We start from the raw sequence: 14,772 nt of genomic DNA on the forward strand, positions 1-14,772 counted from the left end.
CAACATCATGTGTAAAGCAGAGATAAAGTTAAGCTTGGGTTTCCTAGGAAAGCGGTGCCGTCATATAGCGGCCGTAATATTACGGACGCAAATAGACGGTCATCTTTACGGTGATGACATGTGGAAAGTTCCACGGCCGTTTTAACGCACCGTCATAAACTTTTTGTTAGTTGTATTATATTTAATAACCTGTTTTATTTAAAATTTCTCAAATTTCACGACACCCAATTCTGTTTTAGTTGACTTTTTCTATAATCTTTACTTTTTATATTATATATTGCTTCGTGGTTACGAACGAAATCTATTAAAATTTCGTCGTCCTCGCTGCTCCAAGAGTTGGAACTAATTTTTGACGTTATTCCGAAAAAAAAACACAAATACGTATTAAAAAAGCTTCACCGCTTTCAATAAAACGTTCACCAAACTATCTGACACCGTCAAGACGGCCGTCTTGCAAATGGCGGCACCGCTTTCTGAAGTTACGGCGTCAGTTACCGCTCTCTAGGAAACCGCCCAATTTTTTTTACATAGACAGCGTTCTGGTGACGTCATTCACCGCTGTATTACGGCCGCTATATGACGGCACCGCTTTCCTAGGAAACCAAAGCTTAAGGAGTATCGTATGTTTTGATCAGTTGACAGCTGTCAGTTTTCAAGGGAGAATTTCAGTTGTTTGTAATGACTGACTTTTATATGGTGTTCTAATTTTTGCACATTTTTATTCCATTTACTTTTTTTGAAAAAATCATTTTTTTATTTTTACGTATTTTTCTTTTATCTTTGTCTTAATCGACATATATTAACCAGTATATTAACGCATTTAATTTAATGTGATTATGAACGACACACCCGATATAATTAATAATACGTTGTTCCTACTTTGCGAAAGCTTACTGATTATTACAACTAAAACATTAGTATTCTTTTGTGTGTGACAATTTATTTAAAATTACATTAATAAAAAGATTCAATCCACATGAAACGTCTTATGGTATGTTCTATTTGACAAGTCAGTGTCCAGCGGTAATCCATCTGAAAGTATAACGCTTAAATATTCAATACTGAAATAAAAAACCTCTCAAATACCGAGCATAGTTCAATAGAAGGGGACAAGTATATTTCTGTTGCTCTGCGGTGAATGAGTGGGCAGAACTCAGCCCCTCCAACGGCGCAAGCGCCTGTTTTGGTACCGCACTCGGGTGACAAACATTTCAACTGAATTTAAAAACTGAATAAATATTATGTTAACACATTGTCGTAATAATTAGTATAGTGCCTAGTTGTGGACGATACCATCGCAGTTTTAAGCGTTGAAATATATTTTTCATTTTTAGGCGGTGTGTCTAGTGGAAGTCTAAACTGTGTGTGCTTTGTGCTTTTTCCATTTTTCTGGTGTAATTTTTGAGATGTTGTTTTTCTGAAAACCGTCGCCCCCCACTGCATGGCTCCTCTACAGGCTCACACTGGCGTAGTGGGAGTGTACCATGCACTCACCCACACAGACACCGCAGGCCCTCAACACAGCCTCCCGAGCATCACGCACACCACCACACCCTGCCGTGTCCGCACGAACACAGGCACTCTCAGTTCACTACACAACCTCCTCTACTGCACTCACGCGCACTAAAAAAAGATAACGCGATCTATCGATCTTTTTCCAAATCCAAAAAACGACGTCGCCAGATAGCCTTCATGAATATAGTTGGATACAACTGACGTCTAACACCGAACGCGTCGCTATACCCGAGACATTTATTCCGATCACAATATTTATGACATCGTAATTAATTAAACATGTCGTTTTAATTATGTAAATACAAATGGGTGATAATCAATTTAAATTATGTGTTTTGATCTCGTCCGCTTAATTTAATGTAAACAGATATTTATCATTATTCGTGGCGTTTTTACGGTGTTAACGCTTAAATGATATAAAGCTCGGTGCGATGTTTTTTGTTGAAGCTGTTTGTTACTAGTGTGACGGTAACATGCATGGACTCAAACTATAGTGATTTAGTACTTGTGTTCGCGTTTGTTAATGGAAGCGTACTGAATCTCATACCATTATGGAAAGACACCAAAATGGTATGGATGTGTGGGTAGGTAAGGGTACATAAGTTTTTTCATTTTTTTATTAACAGAAATTAGCTTTTACTTTTGTCTATTGTTTTATTTTAATTCTTAAACTCTTTTCCATAATAGTACTAAATCAAATTTTAATTGTAAAAAAAGTTAAACCTTCATCAAACTCTAACTCAAAAACTATTTCATGTATCAAGTTGACGAGCCGAATGTGTCAGCGGCGGAATTTACTTTAGGTTCGTGAGTACAAATCACATTATAAAGATATATTTTCAAAATAATGTACACTGTGGTTAAAACCTATGTATTAAATACAACTTACAAATATAAATTGTCAACAAATAAAGCTACTTGCAAGCTTAAAAATTTTGTAAAAAGTAGATAATCTTTTTACAAACTTTTTAAGTCCGTTTGACCTGAGAAGAGTAGAATTCTTATAAGAAATTCCTACCACCACAACCCTTTTCTAACCATAACATTCTAACTAGACAACTGTTCTTTAAACTCACTGAAGAACCTTTGAAAGAATAATGTCTCCAAAAGAAGCCGTCACATAACCCACAAAGATGACTCTTTAACCTCAGTTGTAGCAAACCACTTTTCCCAACAGCATATCTGTACCAAATCGATCTATTTCCCTAGGGCAAGGGCGAGTCAACCAATTGGGAGGTTTGTTCATCAACGGTCGTCCGCTGCCGAACCACATCCGACTGAAGATCGTGGAGATGGCGGCGGCAGGAGTGCGGCCCTGCGTCATCTCGCGCCAGCTGCGCGTCTCGCACGGCTGCGTCTCCAAGATACTCAACAGATACCAGGTGAGTGACAACTTACAACAAAAACATCCATTGTACTCCATTTCATACATTTCAGTCTGAAAAATTCAAGCCTGCTTTCAAAACAAATTGTGTAAGAACCACCAATAATGATGTTCTAGACCGGCGCCTGAAATTACTGTACGAAAATAAAGTGAAATGTTAAATTTCGTTTGCCGCTCAGTGGAGTAAAAACTGTGAATAATTTTGTTAGGAATTGAAACATAACTTAAACTCGTTTTCAACAAAATTAAGTTAAAGAAACTAAGTATTTTATTTGTAAACGCCGCCACATACCTAAACGTATTTATGTTAACAGAATAGACCGAAAAGCTAAAAGTAGAAATTGTACGTAGCATTCGAATACTCTTATAATACTTTTATTGCAATTTAATAAATCGAGCTATACGTCGGCTCAAGAATATACATAAAACACATGAAAACAATAACTTACGATTGTGTCCGAAACACAACGTTCCCGATTTTATAGACATAAGAGTATTATGTGAATAGTGGCCGGGTCGCCGCCTACGCATATCGGCTGGTCAGGCGGCAAACAATCGCCATTGATCTGCTGGCCAGCCGAGCCTGAAGGTTCGTTTTCACCATCGCTCCTATAGGCGCGATAGCACCATCATAATAGCGATTGTTTCGCCCAGGAAGCGTTTCGCCACGCTCCGCGAGTATAGGGAACGACCTCAGCTACCTACTACCTGCTTACATACATCTAAAACTAAGTACTACCACTTGTACAACGTTTGTTAACGTAATTTTATTACTACTTAAACTATTATAATTTCGCTTTTATAGCAATCGAGATTGAGCCATAATCGATGAGACAAATAAACGTCTAAAACCATTTGCATCGTCAAATAAAATAACCAATTTTGACGTTGTCGTTGAGTAAATTATTGATAGCAATACTGTTTATACTTTATAATGAATTTTGTATTTAATGTGCTTACCGAATCTTCGAAGAAATCAATTGAATTTTATCTGTCTTTTTGGGTTGCGAAGGCACTTGCGATGTTGCCAAGCCGCGAGAGACTTTCCAATAAACAGCCCCTATTTGAATATGAAAGAACGTTGCTTCTATTGATAGAAGCAATATTTATTGGATTTTGTACAAAAAATATCTTAAATTCAGAATATTTAAAGAATTTCTAAATCAACCCGAAAGGTATTTCGATAAAGTCATACAGACCTTTAATAAAACAACGATCACTCTCGCCTAGGAGACGGGTTCTATAAGACCAGGGGTGATTGGAGGGTCAAAGCCGCGAGTCGCCACGCCTGAAGTCGAAGCCAGAATCGAAGAGCTCAAGAGACAGAACCCTGGTATCTTTTCTTGGGAAATAAGGGAGAAATTAATAAAGGTGAGTGCAATTTTATAAACCATTTTAATCCGAATGCATAAAAATAATCCTCCTCTGTTGTTATTGTCTATTTTATCTATGACGTAAAAACTATTACTAAAATATAAATGAAAAATATTCCTGTACATTCTATTTTAGTTCATTCGAATACAGCTGCAATAAAAACACGATCGCTAATGAGGATTTGTTAAAAATGTCCTATGTAGGTGGTATCGTTTGGAAAAATTGGAAAATTATTATTTGGTCCCAACATGAAGGATTATCTATATTTTCACCACGAACTTTTTAGAATCATTTCATAACAAATTCAACTAGGTACCACAATTGTACCTATTTATAATTCTGCTTGGTAATCCCACTTCATTAATGGGTGTACTATGCCAAATCGAATGACAAATAATCGAATGCCAATTGATCGACCACTATAAATCGAAATTCTAAATACTCGAACATTCATAATATCGAATGGTTATTAAATCGAACATTCAATACATCGTGCAGTCAATACATCGAGTGTTCAAAATATCGAATGTTCGTTTGATCGAGCGTTAAATGCATCGCATATTCATCCTATCGAAAAATCTATACTTTTTATGAATACAAGAAAAACTCATAATTTAGTAATAAATCACATTTTAATCTTTAATTCTTTTCTTTTAAAGGTACATTTTAAAATTTTGTGTGAATTGAAAAGGCAAACGCGGGAATGGGAAGACCTATTTTACAAAAAAGAGGCAAAACAATGTTAAATAATAAAAACTACATTAATAAACTATTCATAAATTATGAGTTTTTCTTGTATTCATAAAAAATATAGATTTTTCGATAGGATGAATATGCGATGCATTTAACGCTCGATCAAACGAACATTCGATATTTTGAACACTCGATGTATTGACTGCGCGATGTATTGAAAGTTCGATTTAATATCCATTCGATATTAGGAATGTTCGAGTATTTAGAATTTCGATTTATAGTGGTCGATCAATTGGCATTCGATTATTTGTCATTCGAGATTGTAAATAAATTCAAACATCCGAATTGAGAACTTCCTCCTTTTTGGAAGTTGGTAAAAATTGTTCTAGTTAAAATTTACATTTGGAATATGTACTGAATAGCATTAACAAAAAAAGAACCCTCTTTTAAATACGTTGTCCGAAATGTTACACAACCTTATTTTAAGCGTGTCCTTATTTCGCCACAAAATGGTCATCAAGGCAATACGTTATATTGATAATAAGGCAGTGAGAGACAAACGCGTTCGGTTACAGGAGGGCGTGTCGGACCCACCCAGCATCTCGTCCATATCGCGACTCCTGCGCGGTGGAGCGCGGGACCCGGACGGCAAAAAGGACTACAGCATCGACGGAATACTTGGAGGTCAGTACACAACAAAAATAACACCAACCTATGCTAAATCGTGACTTAAAACACGTACTGTGAAGTGCCTAAAAACACCAATTCTTCATGGCATTTTTAACGCAAAAAATATTCATGCAATAAACTCCTTTTCCACTCAAAAACTAACAATAATCGCAAACTTTTCTGTAACGCTCATCACAGCGCAAATCAATTTTACTTCCGATCATATAAAACTTTGTCGGCCCAACAAACATTGCACAACTTCCCACCGACAAAAGGTTATTCTGCGACTTTTATGCCGCAACCTGTCAAAGCTTTCTCACGGGTTGAGTTCAAAAAATCAATTTCCGCACACAAATCTTACGTCGTCATTGTTGCCATTTGAAATATTGAAGTTTGTTCTCGACGCCTCAAAGGGCGGCGTTTGCGAATGAGTGAAAAAGGCAAATGGGCGAAAAGGTGACCGACAAAGTGTACCGCGGTCGCCTGCCGCGCGTCTCGATAGTGCTGAAATACGAACAATCTACGTAACTTGTTTTGGTTGTAGTGTCATTGTTGGTCTATTTTGTCACCAAGTTTAATTGTCCTTTGAATGTGCCGTATGTACCTGTTCCCTTCGCTTTGGAGCTCCCGACCAGAGCAGAGCCGCCCACCTCGCCTCTTTGATCTTACGCAACTTTTTCTAACAAATCGATTTCCTTAACCGTATTTATTTTCATTGTAAATAATGTGCACGTCGGTTAACTGGTTCTATTAAATTACCTATTAGAGCACTTGTATGTGCATCAGCTTGGTTAGGTCAAAGAATCGATTCGATTGTGTAGCTGCAGCAACTAAACGGTTTTGCATCACTTCATTTTATTGACAATTTGAAATTGATTGGATGAAAACTGTTATTTGTATGCTATTTACAAGTACCGACTACCGATGGGCTAGGCTACTGTATACGGAGACTCGGGTTCAGTTTCCGATCAGCTTTGTGAGTTTCAAGTAAACATAAAACAGCCCGAGTAGCTGTGATACACTCGTACATCAGAGAGTAGATAAATGTCGTTCTTCCTGATCTCTCTCTAATCTATGAGAGCTAGGAATAGAGAGTGCGTCTGTGTCACTTGGACACTATGAATTAATGTCCTCCGCAGCGAGCTGATTTCCTCAAAGAGAATAACCTCCTAGGCTGACAATAGGTCTGACCGCCATTGTAAAGCACACCTCATAAAGCTACGCTCTCCCTGTGAATGACGAAAATATCAAAGCAAATACAACATAAAAAAAAATATTCGACACGTGTACCGCATTTCTATAAAATTAAATTCTATAAAATTTTCACAATAGGAATTACCTGGAAACCAATTAATAAAATTCACGGATAAAAATGAAATCTGCTCTAAAGGATTACTTTCTATCTAGCTAAATACATCCCACAGTCGTAATCCGATATTAAAAAGGTTTTGCCGGTGGGCAGTTTTAAATGTTGTTTTGTACAATGTTTTAATGGAGTTTCTTGTCAATGAATTCGATCTTGTAAAGAATACGACTTTCCACAAGAACCAGGACTGGTACTTAATAATAATAATGAGCTTTATTTTCCTTACCTACACAGTTTACAAGACTTACATTTCTAAACATTATTTGTAGTGTTAGTATTATATTTATTTTATGTTTTTTTTTTAATGTTTTTACTTAAGTAAATTATAATCCGTTAATATTAATACTTTATTCTTATTCTTTATTGCACACTAAACAGTAAATAAATACGGGATACAGACAGTTATGTACAACGGCGAGCTTAACCCAGAATTGGGTTCTCTTACAGCCAACCTTAAAGCGATAGAGATATTCGATAGAGGTAGGGTCAATTAAATGTGCACAACAAATATGAAATACTAAACAAATATTACTACTAACTATACTTTACTTAATTATTTGGTAGTCAACAGTTCATTATCTTCGAAAAAGTACATAATTCAGTTCACATCATCATCTGCCTAACCTTTGAGTCCACCTTTCATCAGTTCACCCTAATACCTAAAAATATACAAATATTCGATTCCATTCGATTATTGTGTGTTTAGGTATTTGATAAACTTTAACGGTTGAAGTATGCAATCAGAGCAATAATTACGCCTTCATAACAAATTTATGACCCATTGAAATGTAATCAACAACTCTAGGCTGCGCCTGCGCTCAGTACCTACTTGTACTCGTATATAATACATATTTGCCACGATTACATTTCCTAATAATTCAGTTAAGATCGTATTTTAAGCCTATTTGTCGCAAGAACCTAAATATTTACCAAGATACTTATAACATTAACAGAATTTCGTGTTTTAAAGCTTTTCTTTCGTGTATTTAGGTATTTGAGTGAATAAAAGATGTTTCTTATTCATATGAAAGTTAATTCTTTAAATAAATAATATATCTTTATTAGGGTGCGTCCACATCTGGCGAATGTGCCGCGAATGCGCAGCTCGCGAGCCGTTTGCTCGCTGCCCGCGAGCTGCGCGCGTGCAGTCACTGCAATAGCTTGGTGCGCCTCTTTAGCGCAACTCATGCAATGCTCGTATAGAGCGCGCGAGCGGCGCGCGATCTGCGCGCACTCAGTTCTCGCCCTTACAGTTCCGTTTATTATTTAATAAAGAGCGCGTCGCGCGCCGCCTGCGCGCCGCTCGCGTGCGGCGCTTAGGTCGCGCGCGAGCTGCGCGCGGGCGGCGCAGAAGCGGCGCACGAACAAAAATGCACGCGCGCAGCTCGCGGGCAGGTCGCAAACGGCTCGCGAGCTGCACATTCGCGGCACATTCGCCAGATGTGGACGCACCCTTAGGCATTCCAGAGTTTACAGTAATAATTTACAATGACAACCGCACTAGGCAAAGCCATTTTATCGAAACTAGATGAAAATAAAAGCACTGCTCTTGTGAATTAGTTAAGTATCAGAAGGTTTTAGTATTAAACAGCATCAACTTGTTCTTTTCCCACGAAATAGCAGATACATTATGATCACTATTATAAGGCATCACACAAAGATGGCCTCACTTAATTTGCATCATCGCATAATTTATTGCAGCAATGCAAATCAACGTACTTACAACTCAAAACTTTCACACGTAGTAAGGGACCGGTCGGTTCAATTTTACTTTTTGGAGGTTATTTAAAAAATGAGAAAAAGTTATTATAATAGGCTGTAGAGATTAGACACGAAACATTTCTGCTGAAGTACTTTCGATATACAACATTATGAGCAAACGACTCGCTGTGCTTTCACAGCCGCACCGAAGCATCAAGGCAAAACAAAAGAGTGCGGGAGGGCGATAAAATCTCGAATTTGTTTAATAACATCGGTCGTTAGAATCAACTAATGTCGCCGCGGCCGCAGAGGCGATTATCGAACCACCAGTGAGACTAACGCAATCACTCTATATCTGAGTTGGATTATCACAGGGCTCTACGCGTCTTAGACTTTATGCCAATACTAACAAAGACTATAAATCCACAATTGAAGCAAATAATCCTTAGTTCCAAAGCACTATGATACTTCACGATTTGAAGAGCAGAATTTTAATACTGGCAAATGAGTTTCTTATCGCTATTAAAGCTCCTGAAAACCGCTTCGAGTTTATATCACTGTATGGATCTCTAATTGAATCACAACTTACCAACTTTAAAAAATAATTGGTTAGGTACTTAGATTTGTACCTACATCTAGATTTGCCATCGACTGACATTCAAACGCCTGCCAAATAACAGTACAACGGTTTTCAATCTTGTCACATAAGTATAATGCAATTTGCGACAACATTGAGAAATGATGACATTCACCATTTCTATAGGCAATTCGGAGCATTAAATTAGTCTTATTCTGATCAGTGGACATGCACTTTCACTGGGTATGTCCATGTAAACCTGACGCCTATCACGCGAGGCCTCACAATTTAGTGGGCATTTATTACCTCGCGTTGTATTCAAGACAATTTTGTCTCATCACATTATTCAATGAGAGCCCTCCCAGAAAGACACGAGGTTGTCCGGAAGTGGCCGAAGACGGCCGACAAAGAGGAGGCGGAGTACTTTTGAATGAGCATTAACAAGCTTACATCATAGCTTTATAGGGTCGCTTTACGACCTTACAGAATTTATTTTAATAAAACTATTGTACTTCTACCTAAGTGGTGATAGACGTATTTTGTACTAACTTCATTACAATTTATAGTGTCTTAAAAAGTGCGCGTCGTAATTAAACTACTCATCCATTTGTTCTATTCAATTTTACTTAAAAGTATTAAACAAGATCTAATCAAATAATTTTAAATTATGAACATCGTATTTTCAGCAACACGATCCTAGTTATTGATAGTTTTACATTTGTTTATTTCTCATTGTTAGTGCTAATCAATTATCTATCTATAGTGAAAGGTATCATGATTTTTTGCAATTTTTAGACAAAAGGGGTTTGTTAAATTATCTAAGTGATTCCCTATTATATCGTGGACTAATATAAAAGTGAAATACTTATATCCAATACGGCAACTTCCAACGGTTCCCGAATATTTAAACACACAACTTGTCAGAGGTATTAATAGTCAAAAAAGATTTAGCAATAATATATTTAAAAAGCAAGAAGCTGGTGAGCGTGCAGTAAGAAACAAGCAACGCCGCCCACAATACGCAGACGTGCTAATCCGACCATCTGTTAACATCGAAACAACCCGCTGAAACAAAGGCCGACCCGACCGTTTTAATGAACCCAGATTATGAAGGTGTTAAACCCTCGCCGCCGCTCTTTCAACTCCCAAATTATGACTTTTGAGCGGAGCCGCGCGCGCGCCTCTTCACGGGGTCACATTTCGGCAATCGCCAAAGTTTCTCTCGCCCTCTCCCACGTACCACGCGTCCATAAACCTCTCGCCTTTCTTTGAACATAAAATCCCTCATAGTTTTGCTTTAGTGCTTCTCCACAATGAAAACAACTGGAGTGGACTTTACGACCTCCACATAAAGTTTTAAATCGCTCTTGATTTTTTCGTGTTTTTGATTTGTATTTAGCCTCATACGTTATGATCAGGACGTAACAAAAAAGACTAAATAAATCTGTCCCTGTCTCGGCCAGCCGGAGAATTTGAGCAATGTAAATCATTTTATTACAATGCGTTGTTTTTTATTTGTCGCAGCCTTTGTGCTTTAAATATGTTGCCTCGTGCGTTTAATTATGCCGATGCATCATTATGAGAAAACAAATTAGTAAAATAAAATAATTGATGTGAACCAAAAAGTTCCTTATAAAACATTTGCAATAAAACAATTTTCTCAAAGCTTGAATTGTTTTCAAACTTAAACAGTTTTGGTAGAATAAAGCACTGAAAATATTGTTTTTATGCTCATACACAAATTATAAACTTTAAATGAGTTGTGACAGTTTTTTCTAAGAAAATATTAATGCGCAATTTTTCTGTATTTTGCCTAGGGTAGCAGGTGTAATAAGTAGCCATCTAATATGATTCAATGGCAACAATAAATATGTAACTTCTTAAGTTTTACTTAAGTAAACTTGCGTACTTCAAACAGCCTACACAAATTGCTTGTTAGCTTGCATGTTTGCGCACCTACCAATTTAATTCTGTGGGTGTCGTATTAAACCCGTGCTTTCGCCTTACATGTCATAAATCCAGCTCGCGACACCAAAATATTGAATGGTGCCAAAATGTCACCCGAACAGCAAAGAGGCCGACAAAGGAGCCGCCTCGCTGGGTGTTCCTTATTCCGCGCCACGCTGAGCCCCTATTTTTTCATCTCATTCAATTTTGACTTCTTTCAAAAGGCTATTAATATAAGCCGCATTTTTTAAAATCAGTTTTAAGGCCAAAGCCGTGTATTGTTGCGGGTGTTTTTTAATAAGTTTCCGTAGGATACCGCTACCGATTTATAAATGAGATCGACCCGCAAGCCCCGCCGTTCTTGATTTAGGCGAATTAAAACATGATGTGGGTTTACACAAAAAATACTCCGTTAATAAATAACGCGTGTTTCAAAAAAAGAGATGAAGACAAATTGCTGTAATATAGCGTCAAATAAATTATAGGATCGCCTCAGGAAGGCGACAGTTTATCTTGTTCTATTTAATTATTAGAGACATCTGGAATCTTTATAGACAAAAGCCGGTCATTGTTAATCTTGATCATAATCAAGATCACTTTTAAGATAATTAATACTTTAATCCTTTTCATATTGATTCTAATTTGTTTCATGTTTGATTTCATTTCTTATTTTTTCTTTGAAAAATCGAATTGAATAAATATGAACATTTTTATTGATATGTACAGCTAAACTAGTAATAAAAAAAAACATATTCATGTTAACCCTATTTTATACCTACTATTGTAAACTAAATGATTTATCCAAAAATTTTCAATATATAATTCATATTATAATTCCTTTAAATACCTACATATATTTCTAACATTATGCATTCTTTCCAGGCCGTGGTTCCGACTCATCAGACATAGACTCGGAGCCAGGGTTGACGCTGAAGAGGAAGCAGCGTCGATCCCGCACCACGTTCACTGGAGAACAACTGGATGCCTTAGAGAGAGCCTTCCATAGGACGCAGTACCCTGATGTGTATACCAGGGAGGAACTGGCTCTGCAGACTGGACTTACCGAAGCGAGGATACAAGTAAATATACATATATTTCTTTATACTTCTTGCGCATAGTATGCAACGACGTACTTAATGCCTTAAGCATTCTCTATTAGGTAGTAGTTAGTCTGCCTTTGGGTGGTGGAGAAATAGAAGTCAATTTGTTATCTTATCTTGCCTGGATATTGTTATGTTCCTTACCTTTCCGATTCACTCTATTTGTGTATTGGTGAAAACTACAAGAAAATTAGTGCAGTGATTTCTGATTGAAGATTTCAATAACCTGTCTATATATTGTTTTGCATAATATAAATAGAATATTGACATTACCCTCGTACAGTTTATATCTTATTCCTGTCTCTAGTAAGTAAGTGGACGGATGGATAATCGTATTTATGTATGTTGGCCGTAAGTCAATCTTGCTAGACAGACGGACGCGGCAGAGAACCAATTATTTTGAAGTCCTGTAAGAAAAATATGTTGGCAAGAATATGCCGCTTATTTTTTTAAATTACCTCATTATGGTAACCTTTGTCAGCTATGTTACATGACGGAGAGCGAATTGCTAATTGGAATCAAATACTTTACATAAACGTGAGCCCAAAACTTCTTAATCCAATACTCACTCCGATAGTTATATGCCAATTGGTTTAAGATGTATCAACTTATAAGTAATGATTATCCAATATAAGGTAATATGTGCTTATAGGTTGATAAATCTTATTAGTTATAAATTATAGCTTTAAGGTTTCTGATTAGAAAAGTATGAGTAATTCTTGTTAGCTGAGTATATATATTCTATTTGATATAGTCCAATACGTATCGAAACATCTAGCTAGTCCAGTCAATATCGCCTAAAATTTAGAAAATATTTAAATATAAAATGTATTTTTGGCGATTGACAAATTTTATTACATTTTTGTGTTTAGAGGTATAAAGGGGTTTGTTGTGTTTAAATATACGGCAGTTGTTAGTCTATGTAGATATAAATGAATATTAGTTTTATCGAATATTGCGTTTTGAATTATGAGGTTACCTATCATCATCAACAGCTATTTCGTAGTAGCAAAGCTTGGCACGGGCCTCCTCTCACGTAGAGAAGGATTGAGTGTTGATTCTTCAAAAGCTTTTTTTAAATTGCTTTAGATTCTGGTTTCCAGATTAATTGACTCTAGAGTACCTATTTGTGTCACTGCGCCATTACTATTGAGTTTGAAAGGTCTTTATGTTTTATTGCATTAAATGATAAGATTGTAGGATACGTAAAGATAATTACATAAACGTCTATAATAAGTTATCTCCCAAGAACACATAGTTTTTATCTATCATCAACATTTATATGCGCAACCACTGTCACTTTCAAAGTGTTTACACATTTCTGTTTTCCCTTCCTTCATCATCACAAATATTATTCACACGAAACAAACCTGTCACGATAACATTTACTTATTGTTATTACAGTTCTTGTTATTTTGGAGATTCTAGATCCATATAAAAATCTTATATTTATTTTCAGGTCTGGTTCTCCAACCGGCGTGCTCGTCTGCGAAAGCATACTGGATCGAATCCAAGTCCAGGAATCGGAGGTTATTCAGCGATACCCATGCCTCAAATACCATGTCCTTATCCTGCCGGGGAAATACCATCGTTATCTCAACACCACCCACAACACCCTGATGCTGCTTGGCACCACCAGAAATATGCTAACTACAATCAACTTATGGCGCAGTCTCAGCATTTGAACCAAGCATTCCAAAATGCCGCGTTTCCTAGCACCTCTGGCTCAACTTTTGGCCACTTAGTACCTGGAAGCAACCCTCCACCCCACAGCCAACTACTGGATAGTGGTATACCAAGAAACGATTACGCTCGATACCCTAGCAGCGACATTTATAACAAACCAATAAACTATTTACCAAAAGAGGCTGAAGTAGAAGACAAAGTGAACAGTGATGAAGTGATAGAGCCCAGGGAAGACGCTTTCGAAAAACCTCCTGGAGACGAGTACAGCAAAACGTTACCAAATAATGAATATCCAAAAGTTCCTGCTGATTACTCCAAAGTATCTGTGGATCCTTCTGCCCCCTCTAACTGGAGTCCCTCACACAATTCTTTGAACATGAGTCTTGCAGGGCTGTCTAGTGAATATAAGTACATGAACGATCCATATTCTTTCCCAAATGTGTCCGATCCTCTGTCACAACACAACTACCCAAATCCACCTAACGCAGCTAACAAGTACTGGATTTGACACAGCTACTTTAAAATTTTATTTTAGTAAATATTATTTTAACTTTATTTAAATTATAATTTATAGTATAGTTGTAATTAGTAAAGAACGTTTGCGAGAAATTACCTCTATTTTGCATTCCAATTAATGATACCTATTGTAAAACCAAACATTTGTAAATTGTTACTAAGAGAGTCATTAGATAATAAAGGGTTAAATTTTATTAAATTGTTTTATTAATTCAAACTTAATATTATAAATGCGAAAGTAACT

General features: G+C 36.7%; 1 protein-coding gene across 1 annotated transcript; it reads left to right on the forward strand.

Moving 5' to 3' along the window:
- Positions 1–2,066: 2,066 nt before the first annotated feature.
- On the forward strand, positions 2,067–14,704 carry LOC124639120 (protein gooseberry-neuro-like). Its single transcript, XM_047176351.1, has 6 exons — positions 2,067–2,099; positions 2,673–2,897; positions 4,130–4,270; positions 5,542–5,650; positions 12,109–12,305; positions 13,786–14,704. The coding sequence occupies exons 1-6, from the start codon at positions 2,067–2,069 to the stop codon at positions 14,518–14,520; spliced, it is 1,440 nt and encodes a 479-aa protein (XP_047032307.1). The 3' UTR covers positions 14,521–14,704.
- The last annotated feature ends 68 nt before the right edge of the window (positions 14,705–14,772 follow it).

Source organism: Helicoverpa zea, chromosome 18 (assembly GCF_022581195.2).
Source record: "Helicoverpa zea isolate HzStark_Cry1AcR chromosome 18, ilHelZeax1.1, whole genome shotgun sequence".
Classification (NCBI taxonomy): Eukaryota; Metazoa; Arthropoda; class Insecta; order Lepidoptera; family Noctuidae; genus Helicoverpa; species Helicoverpa zea.

Bases quoted from the DNA above. Each gene is read 5' to 3' on its own strand.
- LOC124639120 (XM_047176351.1), top strand. From the start codon at position 2,067: ATGGAAAGACACCAAAATGGTATGGATGTGTGG. The intron at 2,898-4,129 runs GTGAGTGACAAC...ACTCTCGCCTAG, and splicing joins AGATACTCAACAGATACCAG to GAGACGGGTTCTATAAGACC. The intron at 4,271-5,541 runs GTGAGTGCAATT...GTTCGGTTACAG, and splicing joins TAAGGGAGAAATTAATAAAG to GAGGGCGTGTCGGACCCACC.